Source organism: Danio rerio, chromosome 9 (assembly GCF_052040795.2).
Source record: "Danio rerio strain M-AB ecotype USA chromosome 9, GRCz13ab, whole genome shotgun sequence".
NCBI classification, from domain to species: Eukaryota; Metazoa; Chordata; class Actinopteri; order Cypriniformes; family Danionidae; genus Danio; species Danio rerio.
The window spans coordinates 21,481,452-21,509,358 of NC_141029.1; the positions used below are offsets into that span (position 1 = coordinate 21,481,452).

The 27,907-nt window shown below is 35.6% G+C and overlaps 1 protein-coding gene and 1 long non-coding RNA gene across 2 annotated transcripts in view; both read left to right on the top strand.

The window, feature by feature from the left end:
• The window catches only part of LOC147842324 (uncharacterized), a 68,491-nt gene that overhangs the window by 2,427 nt on the left and 38,157 nt on the right, over positions 1-27,907 (top strand). The gene's annotated exons all lie outside the window — the stretch shown is intronic.
• pdxka (pyridoxal (pyridoxine, vitamin B6) kinase a) lies at positions 236-27,844 on the top strand. Its single transcript, NM_001126449.1, is given in 11 exon segments — positions 236-556; positions 712-766; positions 12,746-12,850; positions 14,419-14,502; positions 14,990-15,024; positions 15,184-15,269; positions 19,607-19,652; positions 21,667-21,778; positions 23,373-23,506; positions 26,985-27,051; positions 27,129-27,844. Coding segments are annotated over 11 exon segments (918 nt in total). The 5' UTR covers positions 236-475; the 3' UTR covers positions 27,242-27,844.

Sequence of the window (27,907 nt, forward strand, 5' to 3'; positions counted from 1 at the left end):
GTGGACTACGTAACTTTAATTCATTTAAGAACTGAAAGTGATCAAAAAAATTTAATAACTACGTAAAAAAATAACGTGATGAAACTTAATAGCAAAATCCATACCAGGCGTATTTATTAGCGGATGTCAAGAAGTGCTTTATATGCAGGAGCTCTAGCAGCAGCAGGATTCTGCTTAGAAAGCCGTTCTGCTTTGACGCGATTGGCCAGTTCTTGTAAACACACTGAAGCAGTTAGGTGTCTTCGGCAAATGCCTGAACCCCCAAGAAAACTTATCTAAGCCCCATCCATTCATCACGTAGGGAGAGCTGCTGCTTTCATGTCTGACATTTCTTAAGTTTGTACATCTTTAACTTTTTACGCTTTTAAACGTTTAAACTCGTCTTTTTGGCTGACGTGTCATATATATATATATATATAAACATTAAAGGCTAACGTTAGTTGTGATTTGCTTTAAACAAGCATCAGCAAAAGCAATGGACTGCAGAGTTCTCTCAGTTCAGAGTCATGTTGTGAGAGGCTATGTTGGAAACAAGTCTGCTACTTTTCCTTTGCAGGTAAGAGAGGCCGCTTTTGCTATTATGCAAACTAGTCGTAATGTTAGTTATCAAGCAGTTTGAGGTGTTTTACTCATTTGCATCCCGGAGCCTTACAGCTAATGTCATGTTCATGTGCATGGCTGTATTAAAAACATGTGACCTGTTTGTAACAGGTGCTGGGCTTTGAAGTGGACACTATAAACTCTGTGCAGTTCTCCAATCACACAGGTAAATGAACACATGTTGAATTTAATCAACATTAATCACCTAGCAAATCATATTAAAATAAACAAACATTTAAATAGTTAAAATTCTTCCTGAAATAAACTTAATTTTCACGGCAAACAACCCAGTCACAGCTTCATTGTGCTCATGATTATGCAATCTAGGCTTAAGTCCAAATCACGTGATTAGATTTTTTTGTGATGCATTAATTACTCCTCTTGCAAGATTTCTCTGTGAAACTTGCAGATAGTAGTTAAAATTTCACTTATTAATATAGTTAAGGTTCTGAATGACTGAAAAGCATTGGTAAAGTTTGATTTAATATGTTAATGTTTAGAGTAAAGCGCAAGGACACAGTATTTTATCTGCTTGAGTTTATCTTTAGTTCTTGTGGGAAAGGTTTCTTCGTGGTCAAAGCTCAGCTTTTCTGCGGGAAAACCAGCTTTTCATGTGGGAGTATTATTTTCCTATCAGGAGTGTAAAACAGCAGTATTTTTTCCCTCCTATCAAAACAGGGATTTTTTTCTCTACTTTTTGCTGACATACAAGACTTTAGTCTGTACATGAGGAAAAAGTTATAGATAGAGGGAGTTTAAAACAAAACAAAACTACAACTATGCAGTAATTATTTATGTTTTTTGTGGATTATGATGGGGATTTTTAAAATGATTAATTCTGCAATTATTTCATCAAGCCAGTAAGAGGCAACAAGTGATTGTTTTCTGCCACTCACAAAACTCCCACCCATTGTGAAGTGTGTACACCCATAGAAAATATTTAGACCCAACAAATAAGATGTACAGAATGTATTCTGATTGCCTATAAACTTTCCATCCATTTGAATTACATATTTTTAACATACTACTTTAATAAACTTATGTGACTGATATTTGATAATCAAAAATGAAACAAATAAAAACACGATATATGTAATAATATCTATAAATACAAAGTATTTCTAAATGCTTCTTATTAATTTAAAAGGCTTCATTCAAATTACTGGACCTGGCTTTTTCTACAGCTAGGTATATTTATATCATATTCATATTTTTTTAACAGATTTAATTTATTAGTATTCAATTTTACCAGATTTTGAATGATGCTAATGATTCTGACAACATATAATATAATAAAATTAAACTAAAATATAATAAAAAACTGACTAAAATCAAAATTTTACAAACAGTCAATGGTACTTTATTACTTTTCTATTTAGAGTAATATGAATTTATACTTTCCCCTACTGTTTGGGATTTGAGAGGACATGTAGGTACTTTTTTCTTTCTTTTTTATGAGTAATGTCAATTTAGACAAACCTTTTCCTGCTATTTTGAAATTTTACTTCTATTTTGAGTAATTAAGAATTTAGACACTTTTTACTTCTATTTAATAGGGGAGATTTTGGATGCAGCTCATAGGATCACCAGATTCAATCAGTATATGAATCAAAAACAAAATGTCTTTATGGTTAAAGACTCAATCATATATTTAATTGAATTGTTCAAACTAATCATTCAGGAACAAACCTGCGAGTGAGTTATTTATTTAGCTTAAATGAATATATACACTGATAAACAGTGGACATCAAATTTAAATTGCAGGGAATTAACTGCATTTTGCCAAAGGCACTTCTGATAAACATTTGCTTTCACACTTTATAAACTGCCAAAAAAAATTCACACATTGACAGACTTGTCATAACTATCTTTCACTGAAATCTGCACACACTTTGGGTTCTTTTTCCCCAAGCATATGCTCTAAAAACATCCTTGAGTCAAACAATGATGGACAAACCCATAGCCGAGTTAGTTTTGGTGGACCTTATAAGTGAATGGCATTGTAAAGGTGCAACATTCTAGAAAATCTTCAGACGTTGTAGGTTTTTCAACAGTTTATTTTGATGTCCAATTTATACATTTTAAAACACCACCACTGTTCATTATAGCATGTGACACTTGTGGTAGATTTATGTTTAGCTTTAATTTCCGCAGAGGTGTGAGGTGTTAAAAAAAAAGATTACCTTCCTGTCACAGTATATCTTGGTCGGTTAACTTAGACCAGGGTATGTCAGTTTTAAAGCATTTTAAACGTTTTTAGTTAATTAACTTCCTATTGGTTAAAGTCCTGGAAAGTTTAATTTCACGCTTGATCGCTATATAAACTCCAGCAGACAGTGTGGGAAAGGACACTAAGAACAAGCATACCATATTTTTATCTTCTTTTGCATAACAGTGAGACATGTCTCTTTAGTATTGATCCCTTTAAATAGATATTATTATTATATTAGTACAAAATTTGTGTTACGTTTGAACTAAAACACACATTATATTTAGCTGGCTTTTACCCACCTCGCATGCTCACAGCTCTCGGCCCTGCCCCACTTGCTACAGTGTTGTTTTTGATTGGAAATGTTTCGTTTTGTTTCGATGTTCCGTTTCGTTCACATGAAATAATTAACTGTTTGGGAGTCTGGCAATTCTTTTAAGGGAGTTGTTTTATTAGTTGTGTTATCCTGCTCTAATCCTCCTTACATTCCTCAACAATACACCCGCAGTTATGGGTCACAAGCTCTGTTCCTCCTCAAAGCTCACTCCTGGTTCCTCATGTACAAAGACTTGCGTTGAATTCATACTGTTACACCTGGTTCAGGGATGTAACATAGTAAATGAGACGACAAGGAGAAGTATAATCAAAAAAGATTTATTGAACTCAATTTAAATTATATAATCAAAATATCAGTATCAGTATGTTCAATCAGTGTGAAATGCAAGTGTATGGATGCGGTAAATGTTGTCAGTGATAGTGTATGGATGCGAAACAAAGCATAATGTCCAAATTGGAGAGCGGCTCTGGCCAACTGCCAAATGAATGGACAGCGGCCCCGACAAACTCTCTGCCGGGGTTTAAATAAGGGCGCTGACCAGCCTCAGGTGCGCTGAAGGCACGCCCCCAATCTAGAATCAAAATCAAACACACAAACACAAAACAACGCAGTCCAAACAATACTAAAACATTGCTAATGCACAAAACTGTAAATGTGCATACGCAGTAAAAAATTCAGATGTATGAAACACTGCATACGCGGAATCCCACACATATTTTTTTCTAACATCCGAATTGACATGAAACTGAGTGCACGTGCACGAGTGCAATAAATATGGTAATGTCCTCCGCAATTAAAACAAAAGAAAAAAAATAGAGTGTGAGAATTTAGCTGACGCAGTTAATGCAGTGGGGTCTGAACATCGCACTGTGAGCGAATTAAAAAAGAAATGGTCCAATGTAAAGGTGTAAAATTTTGTAGTGTCTATTTAGCCTAAGTGCAAATAGCACACCTCGTTGGAATGAGCTAGTTGAGTGATTCCTGCCCATCACCGTTTGATTGACAGAGACAGCATAACTAAAGAGAGCGGCAAACAGCAGCGTGAGTGGCGTAGCTCGTAAAGCGCATGGCAACATGTTTTGACTCGATCGATCATGAACCCAGTTCGAATGCAGCGTCTGATGAACTCCTTCCTTTTTCCCCTACTACATATCAAATTTTGCCTACTCTTCATCACAAGGAAGACAAGTAGGAATAGTGTGTGTATTATATTAAGCGCATTTGAGCATCACATATTATTTGCACATTTATTGAATGGAAATGTTTCCGATTCACGTATGCAAATTCATTTTCAGATGGCACTTTTATAGCAATGTGCGTGCAGTCATACTTGCCAACACTTCCGTTTTTTCTGGGAGTCTCCGGTATTTCAGAGCCATCTCTCGTATTGTTCTGTCTCCCAAAATTCCACCCCCCTTCCCCTCGCTCCTCAACTTTTTGGTACAGTCCATCCAGCTTTTTGGTACAGTCCCCATGCGCACCAAACCCAACGCACAACCATCTCCATATCTACTTACCGCTCTTCAGCTCGCCCAGCCCCCTCCATCCCTTTGTTCATTTTTAAACTGTTTCATTGACTGTGAACAATGTTGTATTTTAGAGTCATTGGCTGATTATATGATTTCACTATTTATAATTTGCAAACAATACTTTTCTGAAATTATATTATTAAAGAGAAAGTCTAAATGTGAAAATATAAAACCAACTTCACCCGAATGTCAGTTTTAAATATAATTCCTACCCCCGCTGGCCTGTCAACAACTAAGCTAACAGGTGAATAACATGATCTAGTGTTATCAGGTTGTCTATTGCTGGAATAATTGATCAATTTCAAGCGTGTTCAAAAAAAAAAAGATCAGGAGAGGTTTTCTTTAATGTCAAAAATATTAGTATTTTATTATATACAAGTTAATAATTTAATTCACAGAATTCTGGTATCCTCAATGCAATGCAAGAATTACATTCAGGAGGTGCGCAACAATTTACATTTCCTGACTCCAGCTTTTATACACAGCTGATATTAACTGGTGGAGTTTAGTGGAATTTGTCATGTGACAAACATTCTCCAGTCCTCCGGTGGCTGCACTCATACTTTCTTTTTTTTAATGATTTCTCTGCACAACATTAAAAGCATAAGACTTCTCAACTGCAAATATCAGCTACGGAGCTCAAGTTTATTTTTCAGGCCTTTGCATTTCTATCAGCTTCATCTACTTCTGTAAAATGCTTCATTAGTATGCAAGGCATATCACACTTAGAAAAGAAGTTTGGTTAATATCACCTTAAGCAATACAAATATAATTGTTTAATGAAAAAGAGAAAAATTCCTTTTTCCAACAATGTCAACATCTATTCGGTGCGTGTCTATGACTTAAATTTCCAAAGCTCTTCTGCTAATGTTAAACGAAAAACAAAAACATGTTTTCTTGCTTTGATTAATAAATTATATTTAGTTGAATTTACTGCTTTAACATTTACTCAGTATTTTTTACAGTGAAAATGTTCACTAAAAATAAGTAAAGCATAGTTTCAAGTTTTTTTTTTATTCTTCAGTATCATGTATGTAACATGAAACAAAAACAATTCTGAATGTTGGATGAAAAGATCTGAATAAGCCCACAAACAGTACACCTACCTATTGACCCTCCTTCATCAGAAAAGTGGAAAAAAGAGAGGAATTTAAACAACAGGTGTTTTCCAACATTAAAGTGTTATTCACTTCTCAGAAATAAACACTTGTCAGACTAGACTAGTCATTCTACATGCTTTTTTTACATCAGTATTTTGAGCATTGTCGTCATGCTTCAGATGAATCAGAAGCACCACTAAGTTATTCTAAATGCTTTTACTTCCCTTTTACAACTTCTTTTAAACATTTGGTCACCATGACATTCTATTGATCTATTGTTTGTGTAGTGGGCAGGTGCTTGTTTGCAGTCGTTGGGCAGATTTTTCCTTTAAACTCTCCCCACAAGTAATTAAGTAGTTTTATATTTGGCTTTTATCTTATTCTGCAGCATCATAATTCTTCTGTGTGTTATAATGCAAATTATTACTTCTTTGGTATTTAATAGATTTCTTTTCTTCTTTCCTCTTGGATTTTTTTGCATACAGCACACTGAATGTACAAATTTATGGATCATAACAGTCTGGGCCCTATCATACACCTGGCGCAAGGTGCGACGCAATAGTTGTTTGCTAGTTTCAGCTTGGCGCAAGAGTCGTTGTGACGATTTGCACCACGCTGTTTAAATAGCAAATGCATTTGCGTTCATATTTGCACCCACAGGCGTTCTCGTCTAAAAAAGGAGGCGTGATGAGGCACATTGCTAGCTCGTTACTATTTTGAAAAACTATAATAGACCGTTCCATTATATAGAACAAAGCCGGTGTAAAGTCCAGCGCAGAGGGCGTTAGTTGTGCGCCTTGCTTACACATTACTTAATACAGACAGGATGTACAACAGTACGCAAATATCTTTACAAATGAAAAATAATTAAAATATTAAGGATATATATAGTATATATTAAGGATATATAGCCTATAGGATATAAATATAAAGGATTAAAATATTACAAAACATATTATTTTCTACCCTACATAAATATAGCAACCATACTTTCATACTTCTAAGAAAAGTGGGAAGCTTTAGTACAAACACTTAGGACTTTGTTGAAGGATGGCACTGTCACAATGACCACAGACATGTGTACAGAGGAAAAATTGAAGAATTAGCTGGAGGCATGAGGGGAGAGCGCACGCATTAAAAAATAGCACTGGACACATTGGGGTTTTTGATAAACTTTCTGAAGCCATTTTTTGAAGCACAACGGGAACTTGAGTGAGACAAGTAGCTCACACTTAACCATGATGTAAGAAACTGAAACGCTAATGACAGCCCAATGCCCTGGACTACATTTAGCAAGCTGTCATACGTAAACAGCACGAAGACTGGCTCGCACGTTAAGTGATAATACATGACCTCCTCAAGATAGCAACATTCCTCTGGCCAAAATTTAATCAGCTAAGAATGTTGTCACTCAAAAAGGAATACCGTACATGTTCATGCCCACACTCTTCTGCAAGTTGGATTATGAAGAGAAGTAGCTAAACAAATCCGGCAGAGCCTTTATCTTAATTTTGTTATTGTATATAAAACTTGTCTTAATTCAGATTTTAGCTTAATTTATTTGTTAAGAAAGACTTATTTTATTGGTGTGTTGGCCAGTGTATAGGCTAAGTGTATGCCTAGGGCTATTTAGAGTGCTGAGTTGTACGATGTTACAAAGGACTTCTGTGGACATTTTTTTGCTATTTCTGCGCAGAATATTGTTAAAAATCTGAGGATTTAAGTGGATATTTTCCCTGTAGGGAATGGTATTAGCCTGGGGATGAGCTGTGCCTGGCATTCACTCCAAAGAGTTCAATTTTAGTCTCATCAGGCCAGAGAATTTTGTTTCTTATGGTCTGAGAATCCTTTTGATGCCTTTTGGCAAATTCCAGTCAGGGAGTGGCTTCTGTCTGGTCATTCATTCTACCATACAGGCATGATTGGTGGATTGCTGCACAGATGGTTGTCCTTCTGTAAGGTTCTCCTCTCTACACAGAATACTGGAGCTCCAAATGAGTGACCATTGGGTTATTGATCACCTCCCTGACTATAGCCTGGTTTATACTTCTGCGTCAAGTGATCGGCGTGACCCACGGCGCAAACCTTGCACATAGCCGTGCATTTATACTTCTGTGCGCTTTTTCTGTTGCTGTGCAATACACTTCTGAAATGCTAGCTGGCAGTAGGTGTTTATGTTTCTCTGTGTCAAGTTCCTTTGCTGGTGTTTTGTTTTTTCTGAACGCTTCCTTAATGTACAAGTGGCTCAAAGTTGCTCATTTTGAGGTGGGAATCGGTGGACGTGCAACAACTTTAATCATAAGTTAACTGCAGTCTCCATCTGGAGCTACTTTACGGGACTCCACACTTGTAAACACCCGCTGCATCACGCTTGCGCGGCTCTTGCACTACGTGTAGGTGTTGCATTTTTTGAGAGTTGCGTGTCTGCAATGCCGACGGCTTCTGCTTTTGACGCAGAAGTTTAAATCAGCCTTAAGACCCTTTTCCTCCGATCACTCAGGCGGCCCGCTCTAGGAAGAGTCCTGGTGGACTTCCACTTGCGGATGATAGAGGCCACTGTGCTCAATGGAACTTTCAGAGCAGCAGATTTTTTTTCTGTAACCTTCCTCAGCCTTGTGCCTCGAGACAATCCTGTCTCAGAGATCTACAGACAATTTATTTGTTTTCTTGCTTGGTTTGTGCTTTGACATGTACTGTCAACCCTGTGGCCTTATATAGATGTGTATGCCATTTCAAATCATGTCCAATCAACTGAATTTACTGTACCACATTTGATCTCCAACTAAGCTGCTGAATCATCTCAAGAATGATCAGTGGAAACAGAATGTACTTGAGCTCAAATTAGAGCTTCACATTAAAGGCTGTAAATACTTATGTGATTTTTTAGCTTTTTTATTTTTAATAAATTTGCAATTATTAAAAAAAATCATCATGCAAAATCATCAGATGTCATTATGGGGTATTGTGTGTAGAATTTTGAGGAAATAAATATATTTAATCCATTTTGGAATAAGGCTGTAACAAACAAATGTGGAAAAGGTGAAGCTCAATGGAAATAAATTATCAGTTTCACCCATTGTAAAAGTGCATTGCGGGCAGAAAATTAGAATTTATACTATTTAATCAGGCTCGTTGAGGTCAATAAATACACATTAAAGTCATTCATTTCAGCTACTTGCGTATATGCTTAATGAAAAAGGATCATTGTAAACCTTGTTGGTTTTGTGTTTTGGTTATACACACAAATGCAGTGTTGTTGCCAGAGAATTCAAATGCAGATATTGCATTTTAGTATTTACCAGATGCTTTTATCCAAAGCAACTTACACCCATAAACATACAGTACACCCAAAGCAGTGGGCCGCTCACAAAGCAGTTCAGGGATTGGTGTCTTGCTTATGGGACTCACCACAAGCCACGGTCACACTGCACTTTTTACCCCATAGACTTCCACTCATATGTGTTTAAATGCAGCTGACCGGAAATACAAGCTTGTGTGACAAGTTTCACATGGTGCTGTGTTCCAAAGTTCAAGTTTGGTGAACTCTGACTTGCGAAATTGCAACATGTGGTTGAGACAAATAGAAGATCAGCAATCACTTGCTTGATCAATGTCTAATCATTTTGACTTACTATGCCCCTTTTCCCAGCACTGTACATCAGAATTTCGTATGCTCAAAACCCAGCGTTACAGTGACTTCAGCCATGGTATTGAGGGTGGAATAAGGTGCTGGTTATTTCTTCCAGTGTCTGGACTCGAACCTGTGACTTTTGGATCACAAGTCCAACCCTCTAATCATAAGATGCACACATTGAACCCAGACAGTTGTTGTGATACACTGTATGGACAGTTGGAGTGGAAACATAGGCTGTGACTGACTTTTATTTAGGCAGAATGCATTAACTCACACAAACAGTTTCCGCTATACACACAATTTTGATGCTGGCTGAAAAACATTAAATGTACTGTTGACTGCTATGTGATTAGAAATGCTCCATTAATTTCTGCAAAATCAATTTTGCTGTTTGTTTATTTTTCATTTTTTATGTAGTTTGAATTAGTTTAACATTTCTTTATTTGATTTAACCTTTAAAATAAATCACACCAGACTTTGTTGCAAATATAATTTCAAGAGTTCACACTTAGCTGACAATTAATTATAAAGCTTGTTTGGCATGCTGTCCCGGGAGAGAGCCCTGAGGTCATAAGATCCACAAGCCTGGGGCTTCCTCCCGCAAAGACCGCAAGGCGAAAGGGGAGTTTGAGCTCATGTAGATCTCGAGAACTCCCTTGCTGTAGTAACTAATGAACAGAGAGTAATTACTCTTAAGTGATAACTACATACTAGGAGCATGTTTATGGTGCTTATTTGGATTAGTAAATTAACCTAAGCTGCATGTTTTTAGATGGTGGGAAGAAACCGGGAACCCAGGGAACACCCACGTGAGCACGGGGTGAAGGTGTAAACTTGTGATCAATTCTCTCTGTAGTGTTGAATTAATTGCCCACGGAGATGCTCCACATTATTCTGACCTGTCATGATTTTATCTTTCATGTATGACCACCCTTTTTGGGACATGAATGAGTGAGTGACATATGCAATATTCAAGAAATCACAGATTTGTGGATTTGAGGATTTAATTTGCACTAGAACAGCTCACAAAGTTAAAAATTTAAAGTAGCACTATGTAAGTTTTCAATGAATACAAAAAAATTGTTTCTAAAATAATATCAATAGTAGAATAATTTTTAACTACATAAATTCTGCTGCTCTAGCCACCAGAGCTGCATCTTGTCCTTTGAAATCATGCTTGCTACTTTGTGTGAAAGACCCTGTGAACAAGGCCTCATTTATTCCTGCCAGTTGAACCATGGACATAAACTGTTTAGAAATGTCTATGAGCGGAACAATGAGATCTGCTTTAGAACACACGTCATATTTTTTTCATGGCTAGGAGAAGTCAGCCAAAAGCTACAGTAACTGACACATAATGACCTACCAAAGAAACATGAGAGGAGGAATTGAAGAAAAAGCCAGAGTCTGTCACTGATCGGAAACTACCTCAAACATGGTATTGGATGGACTTGCATACAGTGGTGCGAGCTGAAAGAGGCTGCTATGACCAGCTGCTATGTGATGATATTTGTGGAACATAGTGTAGTGTAACACAGGCAATTTTACCTGGTCGATAGACACGGTTTCCAAACAAGGTATCAGCTTATTTAACAAAATTCAGAATTTGGCTGCCCACTCAAAGCTTGTGTTTCCAGTTGGTCACATTATCATATGTATGAATGAAAATCTATGGGGAAAAAGTGCAGTGCGACCGTGGCTTAACTTGCATAGTTTTGCTTTAAGAAATTGTAATAAGCTTCCAGATTAACACCAATAACTGAGGAATCTGAAAGCGTTTTCTATTTTTTCAAGTATCTTCTTTTTTATATTGGGTTTTGAATGTATGCTAAACTTGTGAATTATTTTAAAAATGGTCTTTTACTCCTGTTAGGAATACTTCAAATGGGACTAACAGTGACAACAAAATTAAGAAAATTGTAGGGTGTTCTCTGAAGTCATTGTAGGGCAACCAACAGTTTGAACTGACCAGTCAGTCAAATGAAGAAGTGCCCGAGATTCAATGAAAAGAAAGTTTACTGCAGACAGTTTGCAGTTTCTTCAGCAGAAGCCAGCTTCAACACTCGCAAAGAGTTTGTAGGCCGCTCTGCTTACAATTTCAAAACAACAACAATTATACTCTCACTTAACACCATTTACTGTGTCATAGATATAGGTGTTTAAACCTCATTAGGTAAAACACAGATAGACTTAAAAATTTCTTTGTGTGTACATAATTCCGAACAATATCTTCCAAGGATTACTTGGGCGTCACATCTTATTCCATTTTTACTCTAAAGAGGATGACACTAAGGTCACAATATAAACTTGTCCCTTAAACATTCAACTTTGATAATAATCATAACGACATAAGGACTTATACTCGTTACTCCATCCTGGAGTGGACACCTCTCCCCACCTGCATGTAAATAACTTACTCTTTTTTGTTGCTCATAACACATGAATATGGCTAAAGTAATTAAATATGGAAAAAGAGAGAGAAAAAAATGAAAATACAATAAACATCAAAGTAATATCAAGGTGAATGTCAGGGTTAAATTTGAACTTGGCTTGGGATTTGAAGATCTGAATAATTTATGTGTGGAACCATTTTCTTTAATCAGATTACTATCAGAGAAAACACATGAAAAAAATAAGAGTAAACAGGCCCATACTGACAGTGTTCATTCTGAGGATTTGCTGTTGTGTATAATATGATTAGGCATCATGTGCTACAGCATCTTTTAGCTATGACTATTGTTCCATTCAATTGTCTACACATGACAACCCGTGATGTTCTGTTTAGAGCTGTTCATGTGACATGATAAGGCAGCATTTTGCAATTCTGCAGCATCAGTAATCAGTTGATAAAACTGCAGTTCATCAAGTTATTACGCAATATCTTAGTAATAAGATGAAATTTTATTAAACAGGACTTTAATATAGTGTAAACAGGACTGCTAATTTCAGTAAACTCCATTGCATATCTGTTATATATTGTATTTTGTTGTTGTTATTACATTATTAAGTAGTAATAGTCGGCTAAACGGTCGGAAGAAAATTGTTTAAATATATTTTAAGCACAGTGACATACATTTATTTTACTTGGAATCAATTGGTCTCATATAAGACCAAACAATTTCAAACATTCAAACGATTATATTTCTGATACAGAACAGAGCAAGTTGCAAAAGTTATATACAGATTTTGCAATTTCATTATCATTTAAGTGGTAACGGTTAATATCCACAGTATGGCACAACCCATTGTACTTTACTATTAAATAATGTTTTTAATTAATGTACAGTGTAACAAGCTACTTGAATGATGTCTCTGTAAAGATGTTTCTCTTGTTAGGTTATGAGCACTGGAAAGGGCAGGTGTTGACTGCAGATGAACTGAACGTTCTCTACGAGGGAATCAAGCTTAACAATGTGAACCATTACGACTATGTGCTCACAGGTACACACTTTTCTCCAGCTCTTGTGTCTGCTGCTATTTTAATTACTGATGCTATTCAATAACTGGACATCTCATGTTGCTTTAAATATGCTTATGTAGGTTCAAAATCTATTAAAAGTGGCATGACTGGTAAAAATGTATGGTTCTGTCTTTTAATGCAGTGGCAGAGGGTGATGTGCCAGAGTTAGTTCACCCAAAAAGTGAAATGATCAAGTCATGTTGAGCTTTATTGTGATTCCACTATGTGTGGACATAGGGTGGAACAAAATGTCATGTCTCACAGGACCTCAGTGCTACATAAGTCATAAAAATGTGAACACAACGCTGGACATAAGAGCTATTTGAAACCTTAGATAACTAACATACCAGAGCGGAAATCCAAGTACACTACTAACTATACCTATACTCTAAATTCCTAAACTATACACATAACCTAAGACAGACTATACAAGTACTTTTACATTAAACTGAACATTATTGTGAAATCTATTTTGCAAAAGTTTAAAGGTTGAAGAAAACAAAAGTAGTGCAACATGTTTTGTGGTACATTCACAAATAAATACAGTTGTACTTCTAAAATTGCCCAGTGCATATTGATAAGAGTGTTTCTATAGGTGGTTTGTCTAGCCCACTCACCTGACTGAATCATATTCAGAAATGCACAATGTTTTCATAGAGATATGGAGCGATTGTATTTCTTGAGTATTTATTTTGTCTTTATTGTTTATTATTATTTGTTTTATTAAGCAACTTTTATTCCATCATTTACTCACCTTCAATGCAAATAAGGTCTCCTATATCAAATCCATGTGGTTTTGTAAGAAAAATGTCTAAAATATTTCAAACTTCCTAACTGTTTTTGTGTAACATCCACTGAGCTGTGGGCATCTTCTACTTCTTCTTTTGAGGTTCATTTTTTGGTTGGGTTTATGGCACAGGTGTCAAACGAAGCTCTGCACAGTTTACTTCCAATCCTAATCAAACACACCTGATCAAACTAATTGAGTGCTTTAGGCTTGTTTGATATATACAGATAGGTGTGCTGAAGCAGGGCTGAAACTAAAATCTGCAGAGCTGCAGTCTTCTTGTAATTAAGTTTGATACCCCTGCTTTAGGGCTATCAGCTGAGAGGGGTCTGGTTGCAGACCTGGTGCAGTTGCAATCTGAGCTGCATGCAATGCTTTAAATGGCCATACCGAACTTCACCCCTAACCCTACCCCTCACAGTGACATAACTGGCTTTATTGAGTGTATTGTATCTGAGTGCACAGTCTGAAATATGCAGTCTCAGCTTGCAAATCCAAGTCTGCATCCAGATACGATTGCATCAGCTGAACACTGTGGAACCACAAAAGCCAAATATGATTGAATGGGTCAGATATTTTGCTTTGGCTAAAAGCACACTGCGTGGCTAGGACACTTTCTGAGTCTCCAACAGATTAGCTGTATTGATTCTTGCACCTCCAGCAAATAAAATTCGAACAAATGGAGTTCAAATGGACAACATTATTAATAATTCATGATTCATAATAAATCAGTTGGTTTGCTTCACTTTTTTTTACTTTCAGGATACACTAGGGATGATTCCTTTTTGGATACGGTAGTAGACATTGTCCAGGAGCTGAAGAGGGCAAATCCGAGCCTGGTGTATGGTGAGTATTAAATAAAATGGTGGCAATTTATTGTAAACTTAAAGTAAAAAGTGGATCAAGAGGTCTATTGATTTTATGAGTGCTGGAAATCAGAAAACCAGATCACTTAAATGTCTTAATAATTGTGTTTGTCTAATGTGCCAAGAGACAGTCCCTGTTCTAAAAGAATATAGACAATACTTACAGAGGACAGATTAAAGTTGCCTTAATTTTCTTCTTTATTGCGACATTGTACAAAAGATTTCTTGAACAAGAAAATCTGTTACGTATTTGTTTAAAATTGTGATTGATTATCGTTAGGTTCATGCTGATGTAACTAAAAGAAGAACATCCTTTGAGTATGGAATACATTAGTTTATTATGTATTGAACAAATGAAAAACAACTGCAGTTTTATTATTTAATCATTTGTACTTTATTTTAGCCAGAGTCGGTTTCTTTGCGCTTGTACTTGATGTGCTTAATTTGCCTGTTTTCTGCCTTTCAAGTATGTGATCCAGTGCTGGGAGATAATGGGGCCATGGTGAGCATATCTAAAGTGATGATTCCTTTGATAATTTGTTTTAATTTTAATATTCAAACATCCTTTACTCCCAAGAGTATTTGCATCTTGGGGAAACGTTTACAGTAGGTCTAGCTAAAGCAGTTTATAGAGAACTGATCACTGTCAATGTTATTTCAGTACGTTCCTGAGAACCTGCTGCCCATCTACCGAGACAGAGTTGTTCCTGCTGCAGACATAATCACCCCCAATCAGTTTGAAGCTGAGTAAGTGTCATGCTATTAGGGGTTTTAAATTGTTCATTGTTCCTTTAGTGCACTGTGATGCAGACATGGACGACTCAGTATCTGTTCGTTAAGAGATCATAATCAATTATTGTGTACTGATTTCATTTTTCTAATATGCGCTATGTCAAAGTCTCTTTACGACAAGTCATTTCACTCAGTGGCCATCTTTGAAACGCCTCTCAGGCAGCATGTGCAGGCGTTCTGCTTGAATGGAGAAACATCAATTTCTCCAAAACTGTGTGCCAAGCTTACGATTACATTTTATATTTGGAATCAACAATAAAATATAAACAACTGTCTATTAAGTTTAGTTATAAAGTTTTGAAGCCCTCTAAATCTGCATAGTTTTCAGTTGGCCCAATCTAATGCGCTCTCGAAGGGAATGAGATCATGATCTGTTTACATGGTACATTTTATTATCCTCTAAATAATTCCTTATCCGATTGTGCTGGTCTAACTCCATTATTGATGGCAAATCTCCTCCCAAAATGACAGCGGCCTTTTTGTTTAGAAGTTTGTGGGCGTTTAAGTAGTAGCTGTCATGTTGTATGCGTTTGATGGGACAGACTGAACCACCCGTTCGTTTCATTCAAATTACAAAACCAGTTTTCAAGTATAGTTGGTCTCATTTCTTATGTTTATGAAGCAAGTGTTGAAAAAATCGTAAAACACACATCTAGTCTAAGCCCCTCCCCCAGAGAATCCTCAGTCTATAGCTATCAATGATTGGCTCCTGTATTAGAACACAGGGCTTAATTCACCATATTGGCCAATACATTTTTCCCATTCATAACTATACAAGTGACATGTCTAGTCTTTTGCTATGTCGCAGTTGCATACTATGACCAGGGAGATGAGCGTGAGTATTTAAAACATACCCGCTATTCTAAAAGCAAACAACTGTGCACCATTCAGTGCTTGTGAATTTGCTGGTATAGTCTTTCACTGACACTGAAGGTACAGTAAATCAAACTATTAGATATTTCACTGTTAGGGAGGAAATGAATGTTTTAAAGTGCCATCTAAAAAGCATCTTTAATTGCTTAGGTGTTCGTGATGTAACATTTCCTCTCTATTGTCGGCTATTAAAATGATACTTAAATGAGTCTGCAAGTTTTTCTATCATGCATCAGCTGATCTATAGCTGTTCTTCACTGTGTGTGTGTGTCACTGCTCGGCGAACAGAGGTGATAGTTAGAACCAGTCACAAACATTTCTTTGGCATTTAAGAACTCACTAGACAGCGCTCAAAAAGCAATAAGGATAATTATTTACCATCGTGTATTTGCTCTAAATGACCTGGTCATCGTCTGTGACTGTACATTTTTTATTCTATGGTTCACTCCCCTACATGCTATGCAGATATCTCAAATATTTCAGTGGGAGTCTAAGGCCATGTGGTTATAGTTAGATGTTTGCCCCACTCTAAAAAACAGACGCACATTCCAATGGTCGCCTAAGAGTTAAAAATGTTTGCAGCTGTCACACCCAGTCTCCCTTGTGGGTTTGTTTTTGTCATGTGACCTTCACTATAGGTGCATTCGACTTCATGCAGTGCTACACAGATCGATCGAAATCTGTCTTAAAGCGGTGCATGCTGGTTAGAAATATTGTCCGGATTGATGCTGCGCAGATGCCATGTGAGTGTCACATGTGGCATCAAAGTACCGCGACAGTCCTCCGAGATTAGACGAGGGATTTAGACCGTGCAGCATCTGAAGAGCAGCTGCACGAGCTCTGATGATGACATCGATATTATACGATTGGCAAAGTTCACCATATGACAACAACCATGTGTGTTTCGTGTTTGTTAATAGACAAATTCCGGTTCAAAAGTTTCAAAACAAACAATTCACTTTTCATACCATCTCTATCTTGTACACATCATGCTTATAAAAGACTACAAATAATTTAATGCAGTAATCATGTTTTTTCAAATAATTTGTTTTTAAAGGCTAGCTTGTTTGCACAGGTTTATTTTCAACCTTTTTTATACAGACTATTTACTGCATTCAGCTCCATAAATGAGTTAAATTATATATTTTAGTGAATATCCTAAATATTAACTCAAATAAGTCTTACAGACTTAATTAATTATCATTATTGATCCTGACACCCAAACGGTTTCTTAACAAATTAAGTTAAAGAACTATTTTATCATTCCTTCATTCATTTTCTTGTTGGCTTAGTCCCTTTATTAATCCGGGGTCGCCACAGCAGAATGAACCGCCAACTTATCCAGCATGTTTTTACGCAGCAGATGCCCTTTTATTCGCAACCCATCTCTGGGAATTATTCACACATACACACACTCATACACAACGGACAATTTAGCCTACCCAATTCACCTGTACCGCATGTCTTTGGACTGTGGGGGAAACCGGAGCACCCGGAGGAAACCCACGCAAACGCAGGGAGAACATGCAAACTCCTCACAGAAACGCCAACTGAGCCGAGGTTCGAAACAGGTTCGAACCTTCTTGCTGTGAGGCGACAGCACTACCTACTGTGCCACTCTGCGTCGCCCAACTATTTTATTAAATAAAAATATTTTATAATTATAATATAAATATATATTTTATTTCCTGTCGAGACATTTATACCTGGTCTTTCTGGTAAACTTCTAATAAAAGTGTAGCTCACTTATTTTAGCAATGTCCTTTTGTTCAATCTTTTTGGATTAAAGTGCTTTTTTGAAAATGCTTTCATTATTCAAAATAATCTTAATCATTGTTTGAGATTTAATCAAAACACCTTGTTTTGGGTACCGGGTCTGTGACGTCATAGACATTCGCTTTAAGATTTAAAGTGCTAGCATTGCACCAGACCCCCGTAAGTGGTTTCGTTTGAAAGTGTAGAATCTATATTTTATGCACATATGCATCACTTTGGTTTTTATTTTACTGTACAAAAGTTATTTACACTTGAATACACAGTATTTTGGATACCCGAGCTGGGTATTGAACATTGGTTCATTTTCATATTTTTCATATGACACATGTACAAGTTATCGCTCAAATGAAAGCTATTGCCGGTGCTCATATGGTTCTAGCATTCTTTTAACTGAATTATATTCACATATCAAACAGTTGCCGAATGAATTGCGGTGTTTCCATGGCGCAAAGGTGAAAACAATACATTTATGATCACTAAGCAACCCCAAATAGCACAGACAGCTGTCATCTCTTACCTTATGCTGTGCACTTCAGGGCCATTTCTCCTCTGTTTTTGAGGTGATGTACATAAGTAATCCTTTTATATGTCTGACATGGTCCAAACACAGTGAATTATGTTTGATCAAACAAAAGAATAGTGAAATATGAAAACAATGATCGGTCCCTGTGGCTTGTGTAGCACCTCTCATCAGTTGGAATACAATAACTTTTGCATAGATTATGGTAGAGACATTATTTTTTCCCCATGATTACAGACATGTGCAGGAACCACTTAAATAAATTACAGCAGCCTAGACCACTCAGAAACTAAAAGGTATACACTTTCAAACTTGAGCTTTTTAAAAAAATACAAAAAGTGCCTCTTTTTTATGTGTTTATTATAACACAGACAAGATATACAAATATTTTAAACACTTTCAATAGTGTTTTATGAAAATTCAAAAGGTTTTCTTTAAAATGATACCAAATTTTTGCATTTACACCTCTGCATGTGGATTTGGGAAGCTTTTAAATTTGGGTAGGCAAAATCCAGGCGGAAATCCAAAATAACAGCAGAGTTTAACTGGTTAAAATGTTTTTTTTTTTTTTATTAAAAACTGCTTTTATTCTAGCTGAAATAAAACAAATAAGACTTTCTCCAGCAGAAAAAAAAAAATTTAGTATTAATCTCACTTTAACTGTGTGTTTGTGTATATATATTTTACATTTGATATAATAAACTCAGAAATTTACTAAATCATATGTGATCAAAAATTAATGGTTACAGATCCAACATAAAAATAACGCATATTGCTAAATAAAATGAAAAATGTAAACATATATTGCATCTTTCTCATGATGCTGTTATTCATGTTTCTGTCTGCATCCCCCTAATGGTAAGTAAAATTGCATACAAAATTATTTTAAAAAGTATTACTGTAAACAATTTATTTGTGACATGTAATAGGGCATGCACATTGACATGTAGCTCCCTTCATGTATTTGTTGATCTCACTCACTCACGAAAAAGCCTCTCCCCAAAAACTCATGTGTGGAGGATTGAATTTGCCTGTTTTATGCCTGTGGTTCACCCACAAGACATTTGTCACTATGACACACCCAACAGATGTGAATGTGTAATTTAATTTCTCTCTCTCACAGACTCCTCTCTGGGAGAAAAATGCATTCAGAAAAAGACGCTGTTGAAGTAAGTTTTTAAGGCTGATTTATGCTTTATGCAGTGATTAATACTGCTCCTTTGATTGGCCAGTGCCTTTTTTTCACTGTTGTAAATTCTCTGTATAATTACTATTTTCAGTTGAGCTGTCTTGTATAATGACATTGCTCAAAGCAATAATTAGTGTTTAATACAATTGAGAACAACTCACAGGTACCACACACTGCACCTGTCACAATCAGTTAAAAAAAATATCAGAAATAAAACATATTGTGATTTAAAAACACTGTGTCAATGCAAAATTGATAAAAGCCACCCTTTTGCTGACAGATGTGTATAATGTGTTTGAATTTTGAAATGTGGCATGACTAATCAATTCTTGTCCAGTGTGCAGGCAGTTACTTAATAGTTAATACTTTTACTTGAATAAACTTAGAGAGCACTGAATGGAATAGTACCACAGATTATTTGTATTCCTATTTGCTCAAACAATAAAAGAAATGCATGTTTTCACAGTGATAACAGCGGCCACAATAAAGACCAATGTCAAATGTACTGTCCCGCCAATAGATGCTGCATTAGAAACACTTCACATAAGCAGTCCTTTAGCAGGCTAAATTTAAGGTGTCAGTGACTTCACTTGTGTGGTCATTCTTTTGTGTGTATTTTAAGACTATGATGTTAAACTATTCTTAGGCCCTGCTTGCATGTTAGATGTGCTTTCTTTGATTTGCACACAAGTGGAAAAAGGGGTCGCATTATAATTCACACCTGACATTTAAATGTCTCTGATCCTGATTCTGATCCTTCAAAGTAATACTGCAAAAATGGTGCTATTTCATTCATTCAATTTCTTTTCGGCTTAGTCCCTTTATTAATCAGGGGTCGCCACAGCGGAATAAACCGCCAACTTAACCAGCAAATGTTTTATTTCCCAGCTGCAACCCATCACTGGAAAACATCCATACACTCTCATTCACACTTATACACTACAGCCAGTTTAGGTTATTCAATTCACCCTTAGCGCATGTCTTTTGACTCATGGGAGAAACCAGAGCACTTGCAAACTCGGCACAGAAATGCCAACTGACCCAGGCGAGGCTCAAACCAGCGACCTTCTTGTTGTGTGGCGATTGTGCTACCCACTGCGCCACTCTGACGCCCACTCTTTCATTATTCACCAAAAAACTCATATTAAAAGATACATAAACACTTTATGAATAGGCTACTTTATGCAGTGAGTAATGAAATTATAGATAATTGATTTATTTCTGATCAACTCCTATCAAGCCTCGACATCTTATTCTGTTTTAACATGTATAAATGCAGTTATTTTTATAAAATTCATTAAACAAATATATTAGAAAATACTAGAAAGTAATTTAACTAGCTGACTTTGATTACAATTATTATGCAAAGGATCACATGAAAAGGCTGATCACTTAAAACATGCATCAAAAATTACATTTATTTCTGATCAACTCCTGCCTTGACACTTTACTAAAATTTTAATATATATTTATGCAGTTTTTTTTTTGTAATAAAATTCACTTAACTATTGTTTTAGAAAATCGAAAGTAATTAAATTAGATTAATAAAAAAACATTATGCAAAGGATCAGGATTCGATGAAGCAGAAAAGACAGATCATCCAACACATGCAAAATCATCCAGTTATTTAGGCTTAGACTGTGTTTTCAGCTACAGTAGCTTTCGAAAGTTGACATTTAACACCTGTACTAGTGTATTCCACTTGTGATCTGATCAAAGAAAATTCATCTTAATATCAGCCCTTATAGACCTACAGTATTTACTTAGTTTATTTAGTATTTTCACTGACAGCACAAATTTAGCCTTATTTTGGCAAAAACAGTTGATCTCTATTAGACCTCTATTAGACTTCTCAAGCTTTAAAATGAAATGTTTTCTGGGTGTGGTTAGGTTTTAGTTCTTTAGAAATGGCCCAGCTGGCTTATCGAAAACCAGAAGGTAATCATGCGTTTGCCCCAGTTGGACAGTAACTGAAACGGTTGTTTGTGTTTCAGGTGATGAACCTTCTTCATTCAATGGGTCCAGACACAGTGGTGATCACCAGCTCTGACCTGCCCTCGCCTCTGGGCGATCAGTATCTGGTTGCTTTGGGGAGCCAGAAAAAAGGTTATTTTGTCATTCTGATTCCAAGAACACAGCGCAATGAAACTCAGCTCTTACTTCATAATTGCTTCATAAGTTTCCTCATCGCATCTTGGTTGAGTGAGTTAGGAAAAGCAGTTGTGATATGAATTTTTCAGTTGACTTATTTTGCATACAACATCAGACCTGGAGCTTTTTTTTTTTATAACAATCCATAGTTGACACTCTAAATATTGATAAGATGAGACATTCAACCTTTTGTAATATACACATAAATTTCATACTTTGACAACAAGGCTAGTTTCTTTGTCGCTCAGTGATTTAAAACAATAGTTAAAGTGTTAAAGCAAGCTAAATTTCAGGTTACTGCTCCAACGAGAAAGTAAAAATATAAATATACAGTTGAAGTCAGAAATATTAGCCCCCTTTTTATTTTGTTCCCCCAATTTCGGTTTAATGGAGAGGTTTTTTTTTTCAACACATTTCTAAACATAATAGTTTTAATAACTCATCTCTAATAACTGATTTATTTTATCTTTGCCATAATGACAGTAAATAATATTTGAGATGATGTTTTTTAAGACACTTCTATACCGCTTAAAGTGACCTTTGAAGGCTTAACTAGGTTAATTAGGTTAACTAGGCAGGGTAATTAGGCAAGTTATTGTATAATGATAGTTTGTTCTGTAGACTTTCGAAAAAATATAGCTTAAAGGGGCTAATAATTTTGAGCTTTAAATTGTTTAAAAAAATTTTTAACTTATTTTATTTAAACCAAATTAAAACAAATAAGACTTTCTGCTGAATAAAAAATATTATCAGACAAACTGCGAAAAGTTCCTTGCTCTGTTAAACATCATTTGGGAAATATTTCAAAACGAAAAAAACTATTCAAATGATTTAAGGAGTACATTTGTAATACCGTATATCAATATTTGTTTGTTATAATGTTATTCTTTCCCTCACTTAATCAGTTAATTACAGACTCTACCCTTTACGCTTTAATGAAAACTTCCTTTTCTTTTTTATAAATAACTCCCTGATGGGAAAAGTTAATGAAAATAATGCTCCATGGACAGGCACCCTACAGGGAATGTAGACTGGTGTAAGCTGATGTGTAAAGACCTTTATGAGTTTCTTCAAAATATCTTCTTTTCTGTTCAACACAAGATAGAAAGTTGAAATTGGGTGTTTATAGTAGGAAAAACAAATACTATGAAAGTCGATGGTTACAACTTTTTATTGTTTTTCAGAATATATTCCTTTGACAGAAGAAAGAAACTCATTAAGTTTTGAATTAAGATGATAACAGAATAATTTTTTTTGGGGGGGTGAACTATCCTTTCATTATGACTTGATTTATTTGGCAAATGCATTTCCATCTCCCTTATTCCAATGAAATCTTTTTTTTTTTTTTTGCCAAATCCTCCTCCAGTAACCATAAAAACAATAAATTATATTTTTTGTTGTTGTGTTGGGGTTCCGACTTTTGTTTCTGATGAGGTACTTCAAAATGTGCATTAAAACGTAGCTCTTGCTTACTAGTATTGAATTGAATTGAACTAGTGACTTCATCCACCAGTTGTTAGTTTAATGAGATGTACCTGTTGTTTTTCAGTGAGGACAGATGGCTCCATGGTGACTCAGCAGATACGTATGGACATCCCCAGGGTGGATGCTGTGTTTGTGGGAACTGGTGATCTGTTTGCTGCAATGCTTCTGGCCTGGACACACCACCACCCTGACCTCAAGGCAAAGTTATTATAGTTAACGAAAACTAACGAAAAAACGGAAACTAAAATGTAAAATAATTGTCGCTAACTGAAATAAAAATGAAAACGAGAGTTTTTTTTTTTTCAAAAACTAGAACTGAAACTGTATTGTGTACATACAAAACTAACTGAAACTAACTAAAATGATAGCAAAAACCTCCTTCGTTTTCGTATTTGCAAATGTATTTAATACATCTTACTGTAAGCCTTTTAGAAGTAAATATAATCCGCGCTGCAGGTGTTTGTGTTTGACCCTTTTGCACCTCAGAGTCTCCTGCCGCCATTGGCCAGATTAAGCCGACTCTCCTCCAGTCATCCTCGCTGTTGCTTCCGCGACAAAAACAACCAGTGGACATGACAGCAGCACGGAGACAGCATTAAATAAAGACACTTAAAAGTATTATGTTAACACGTTTGTGCCCAATAATGGGTTTTATTTCTGTATCGCGATCGTGAACTAATCTTTTTAATCGGATCTTCTAAGTGAACAGGTTGAACTAGTCCACCAAATCGAACTGAATCATTTGTAACGATTCGCGTCTCCATTAAGCACTTATTCACCAACTACTTACTTTATAACAAGCCTAATACCGCTTCTGACTCTAAATAATCCAATTTATACTCTCATTCAGTTATCAGAACAGCAACGTTGCATTGAGAATTGGTGAACTGTTAATACTGCACGTGATTCATTGACCCAAACAAAAACAGCTGTGTGAATGAACTGAACTGGAACAACAGCAGCGCGGGTAAACCGAGGGCTTTAATGAGAGGATCTGATGAAAAACGTAAGTTTATTTCATAACACAATCGTAATGGAATTTAAATAAGTGAATCATGATTCAGTTGGGTTGCAAAACTTTACTGTAAGACTTTTCTGATCATTTTAATAGACTGAAATTACTATTGCTGACTACATAATGTTGTCCTAACATATATCCACGTTAAAAATCTGAATTTCCCATCACCAGGCCCGGATTAATAATTTAAAGGCCCCTGTGCACAATGTCTTGAGGGCCCCCTATAGCCGCACCCTAAAAAATAAGATTAATATAATATTTGTTAAATAAAATTAATTTATAATGTATTGCCCACATTTTTAAAATAATTGATATACTACACTACATATATTTCTAGTCTACAGAGATTGTCTTATTATCTTATTTTTAAAGCATTTAAAGCACACTTTGAAAAAAAATACTAATACAACTAGGGGAAATTAATGGATTTTAATATAGCCTACTTGTTCAAGTTCACTGAAGCAGTACTAAAATTTATATTTAAGGGTATTTTTAATGTATAACTTCTACAAACTTATTATGCACATGATTTGGATATAACACCTCTCCAATCCAGTTCTAGGAATTTGAGTCCTCCATAATACACACACTTACTAATGATTCCCACTTGTCTTTCTGGTGATGAAAAGTAGTCAAAATCTAAGTGTGGACGAGCCCCTGGGCCTGTGCCCATAATGCCCATAGGTTAATCTGGCCCTGTCCATCACTACTGTGGGTCTAACTTGAGGATGGGTAGATGGTTGTGGTAGATGATAGTGTTCATGTGTTCTCTGAATACATGTTTCAAAAAATGTGTGGCTGAGTATTTATTATACATTATTTATTCTGTTGATTTTGAATCTTCCACCTAACAAATATCCTCATTTAGAAAAAAAACTGAAACTAATACTGAAACTAATAAAAACTAAACTAAAACTAAGACATTTTTAAAATATAAAAACTAATAAAAACTATGAAATCTGCCTCTAAAACTAATAAAAACTAACTGAATTTGAAAATAAAAAGTCAAAACTAAATAGAAACTAAAACTAATGAAAAATGAAAAACTATTATAACCTTGCCTCTTACTTTAGACATTTGAAATATAGTTGCATTCAGTGCAAGAAGGACGACCAATTTTTTTTTTTACACACCTTTTTTTATCTGCACTGTTTATTTATAGTTCGTGTACTTGTGTGACAGGCTTTGTCCTTGGCGTGTCAGGCTTTTAAGGGCATGTACGCTTTCCAGGGCCACTTAACAGTCCTAAATATAGAGTTAATAAATAAATAAATAAATTTGAAAGAACTGAAAATTTATCATAATGACCCTTGTTTATGCAGTTAGCTTTGTTCAAATTTATGATTAAACGTTAAAAGCGTTGTTTTGTGTCTTTTGTTAATATATCTGCCTGGAATTATTATTTTTACCTTTTTAGTACTCTGGCAGATCCTTACAAAAGGCAAGGCAGGGCAAACTTTATTTATAGAGGACAATTTTACACAACCATAGTTGATCCAAAGTGCTTTACAATAAAATAAAGTAAATAAGACAAAACACTGTTATAAAAAATCTAAGAAAAGGGAATATATATGTCGATAAGTAATACTAAAAAACAGATAAGAAATAACATGCATGTGTCACTCAAAGGCAAGAGAGTAAAAATAAGTCTTTAAATTACATTTAAAAGCATCCAATGAAGGAGAAATCCTGATGTTCAGAGGGAGATTGCTCCAGAGCCTTGGAGCCATAACACAGAAAGCCTGATCACCTTTTGATTTGCAGCGAGACCGAGGAACAGACAAAAGAATCTGGTCATGGGATCTTAACGGTCTACAAGCTGTATAAGGCCTAATAAGTTCACTGACATAGGCCAGGGCTGAATTGTGCAATGCTTTATAAGTGAAAAAAAGGATTTTAAAAACAACTCTAAATTTTATAGGAAGCCAGTGCATTGAGGCGATATGATCTCTTTTCTTAGTTACTGTTTTTTTTTTATTTGACAGCTGCATTCTAGACAAACTAACCGACAGTGTTGACTGAGGTAGACCAATGGAAGTTGCAGTAGTCTAACCGAGAGGAGATTAAAACATGTTACAATTTCTATATCTTTTTTAGAAACTTTTGCCACCAATCAAAGCTAGAAAAAGCTGCTCTTCACAACTGCATTTACATGTTTGTCAAACTGCAAGAGTGGATCAAAGATAACTCAGAGATTCTTGTCGTGATTGTGTAGATTGTCATTTAGGACTCCTAGCTGAGTTTTAATTGAATCGTTGGTAGCAGCAGAACCTAATAATAACACTTTTGTTTTATTTTCATTTAGTTGCAGAGAGTCTATTGGTTTCTGGAACACAGTGGCCAATCAGAGGTGTTTTAATTCATCAGTACATTGAAATATTTCAGTTTAAATTATCATAAGCCAGTTTCCATCTTTACGTGAATCTATCCAAAGTTTGCAAAAGAAAAAAAAAAAAACCCCAAACACAAGTTAGGTGCACAAGTTGAGTTGTTTAATTTACTGTGTGTTTTTGAATTGTTGAACATTGTAGCCAATCAAGGACAAAACCGTTGACTTCTTGAACACTTTGGCCAATACGAAGTGTTTAATTTCACTGCTACATTGAAATAGTACAAGTTGAATAATAACCGTAATGTTTCATAATGTGTTTTTGGCAGACGGCCTGCGAGAAGACAGCTTCCGTCCTTCATCATGTAATTAAGAGAACTATGACTTACGCACATGGTAAGATATTTTAAAGTGCTGTTTTTGCTTTTGACTGTTCTTGCGACTCATTTTTCTCACTTTCATTGGTCTATCAGAGGTGGCCGGTCCCAATCGAAGGCCCAGTCCTGCTCAGCTGGAGTTGCGGATGGTCCAGAGTAAAGCAGACATTGAGAATCCTGCCATAGTAGTGAATGCAGTCGTATTGTAGGACTGTACTCTTACACTTTGTACTAGAAATATGAATGTCATGATTAACTGCAAGAGTTTACAATCATACCCTGGTATAACATTAATAATTGTACAATTCATGCCGGTACGTCATTATGAAGATACTTCGTCCACAAAACTAACATGTTAACTTATGTACACATTCCAGCCATAATGTTCATGTGACTGTCCATCTAATGTTTTAATATGATTTATGCACGACTATCTGGGTTTATGAATATTTATAATGGTTTATTAACATTTTAATAATGTATTTAACAGATCAGTGTTGCCTAACTTAGAGGTCATTCAGTTTAAATTACACATATTACTTCATCCTTTGGTCTAGTTATTGCTTCAGAACTGTGCTAGCCAGCCAGGCCAAACGTCTGTGAAATATTAGAAATTCCTTCACCTATGAATGTGCCTTGAAAATGCTGCTGTAGTTGATATTTGACTAAAATGATTCTTCTCTTTGTAATATTCAGCAATATAGTTGCTATAGCAACTGTCATACAGTATTTTGACCATTAACTGAAATAAAATGCTTCCATTTTTATTCATTTTTCTTAATTCAGGAATTAAATTTAAATGATTACACTAAGAATTTGTGTTGCAGTTTTCTTTTTGTCTGACTATATGATTTGAATTGTTTCTCTTCAGTACT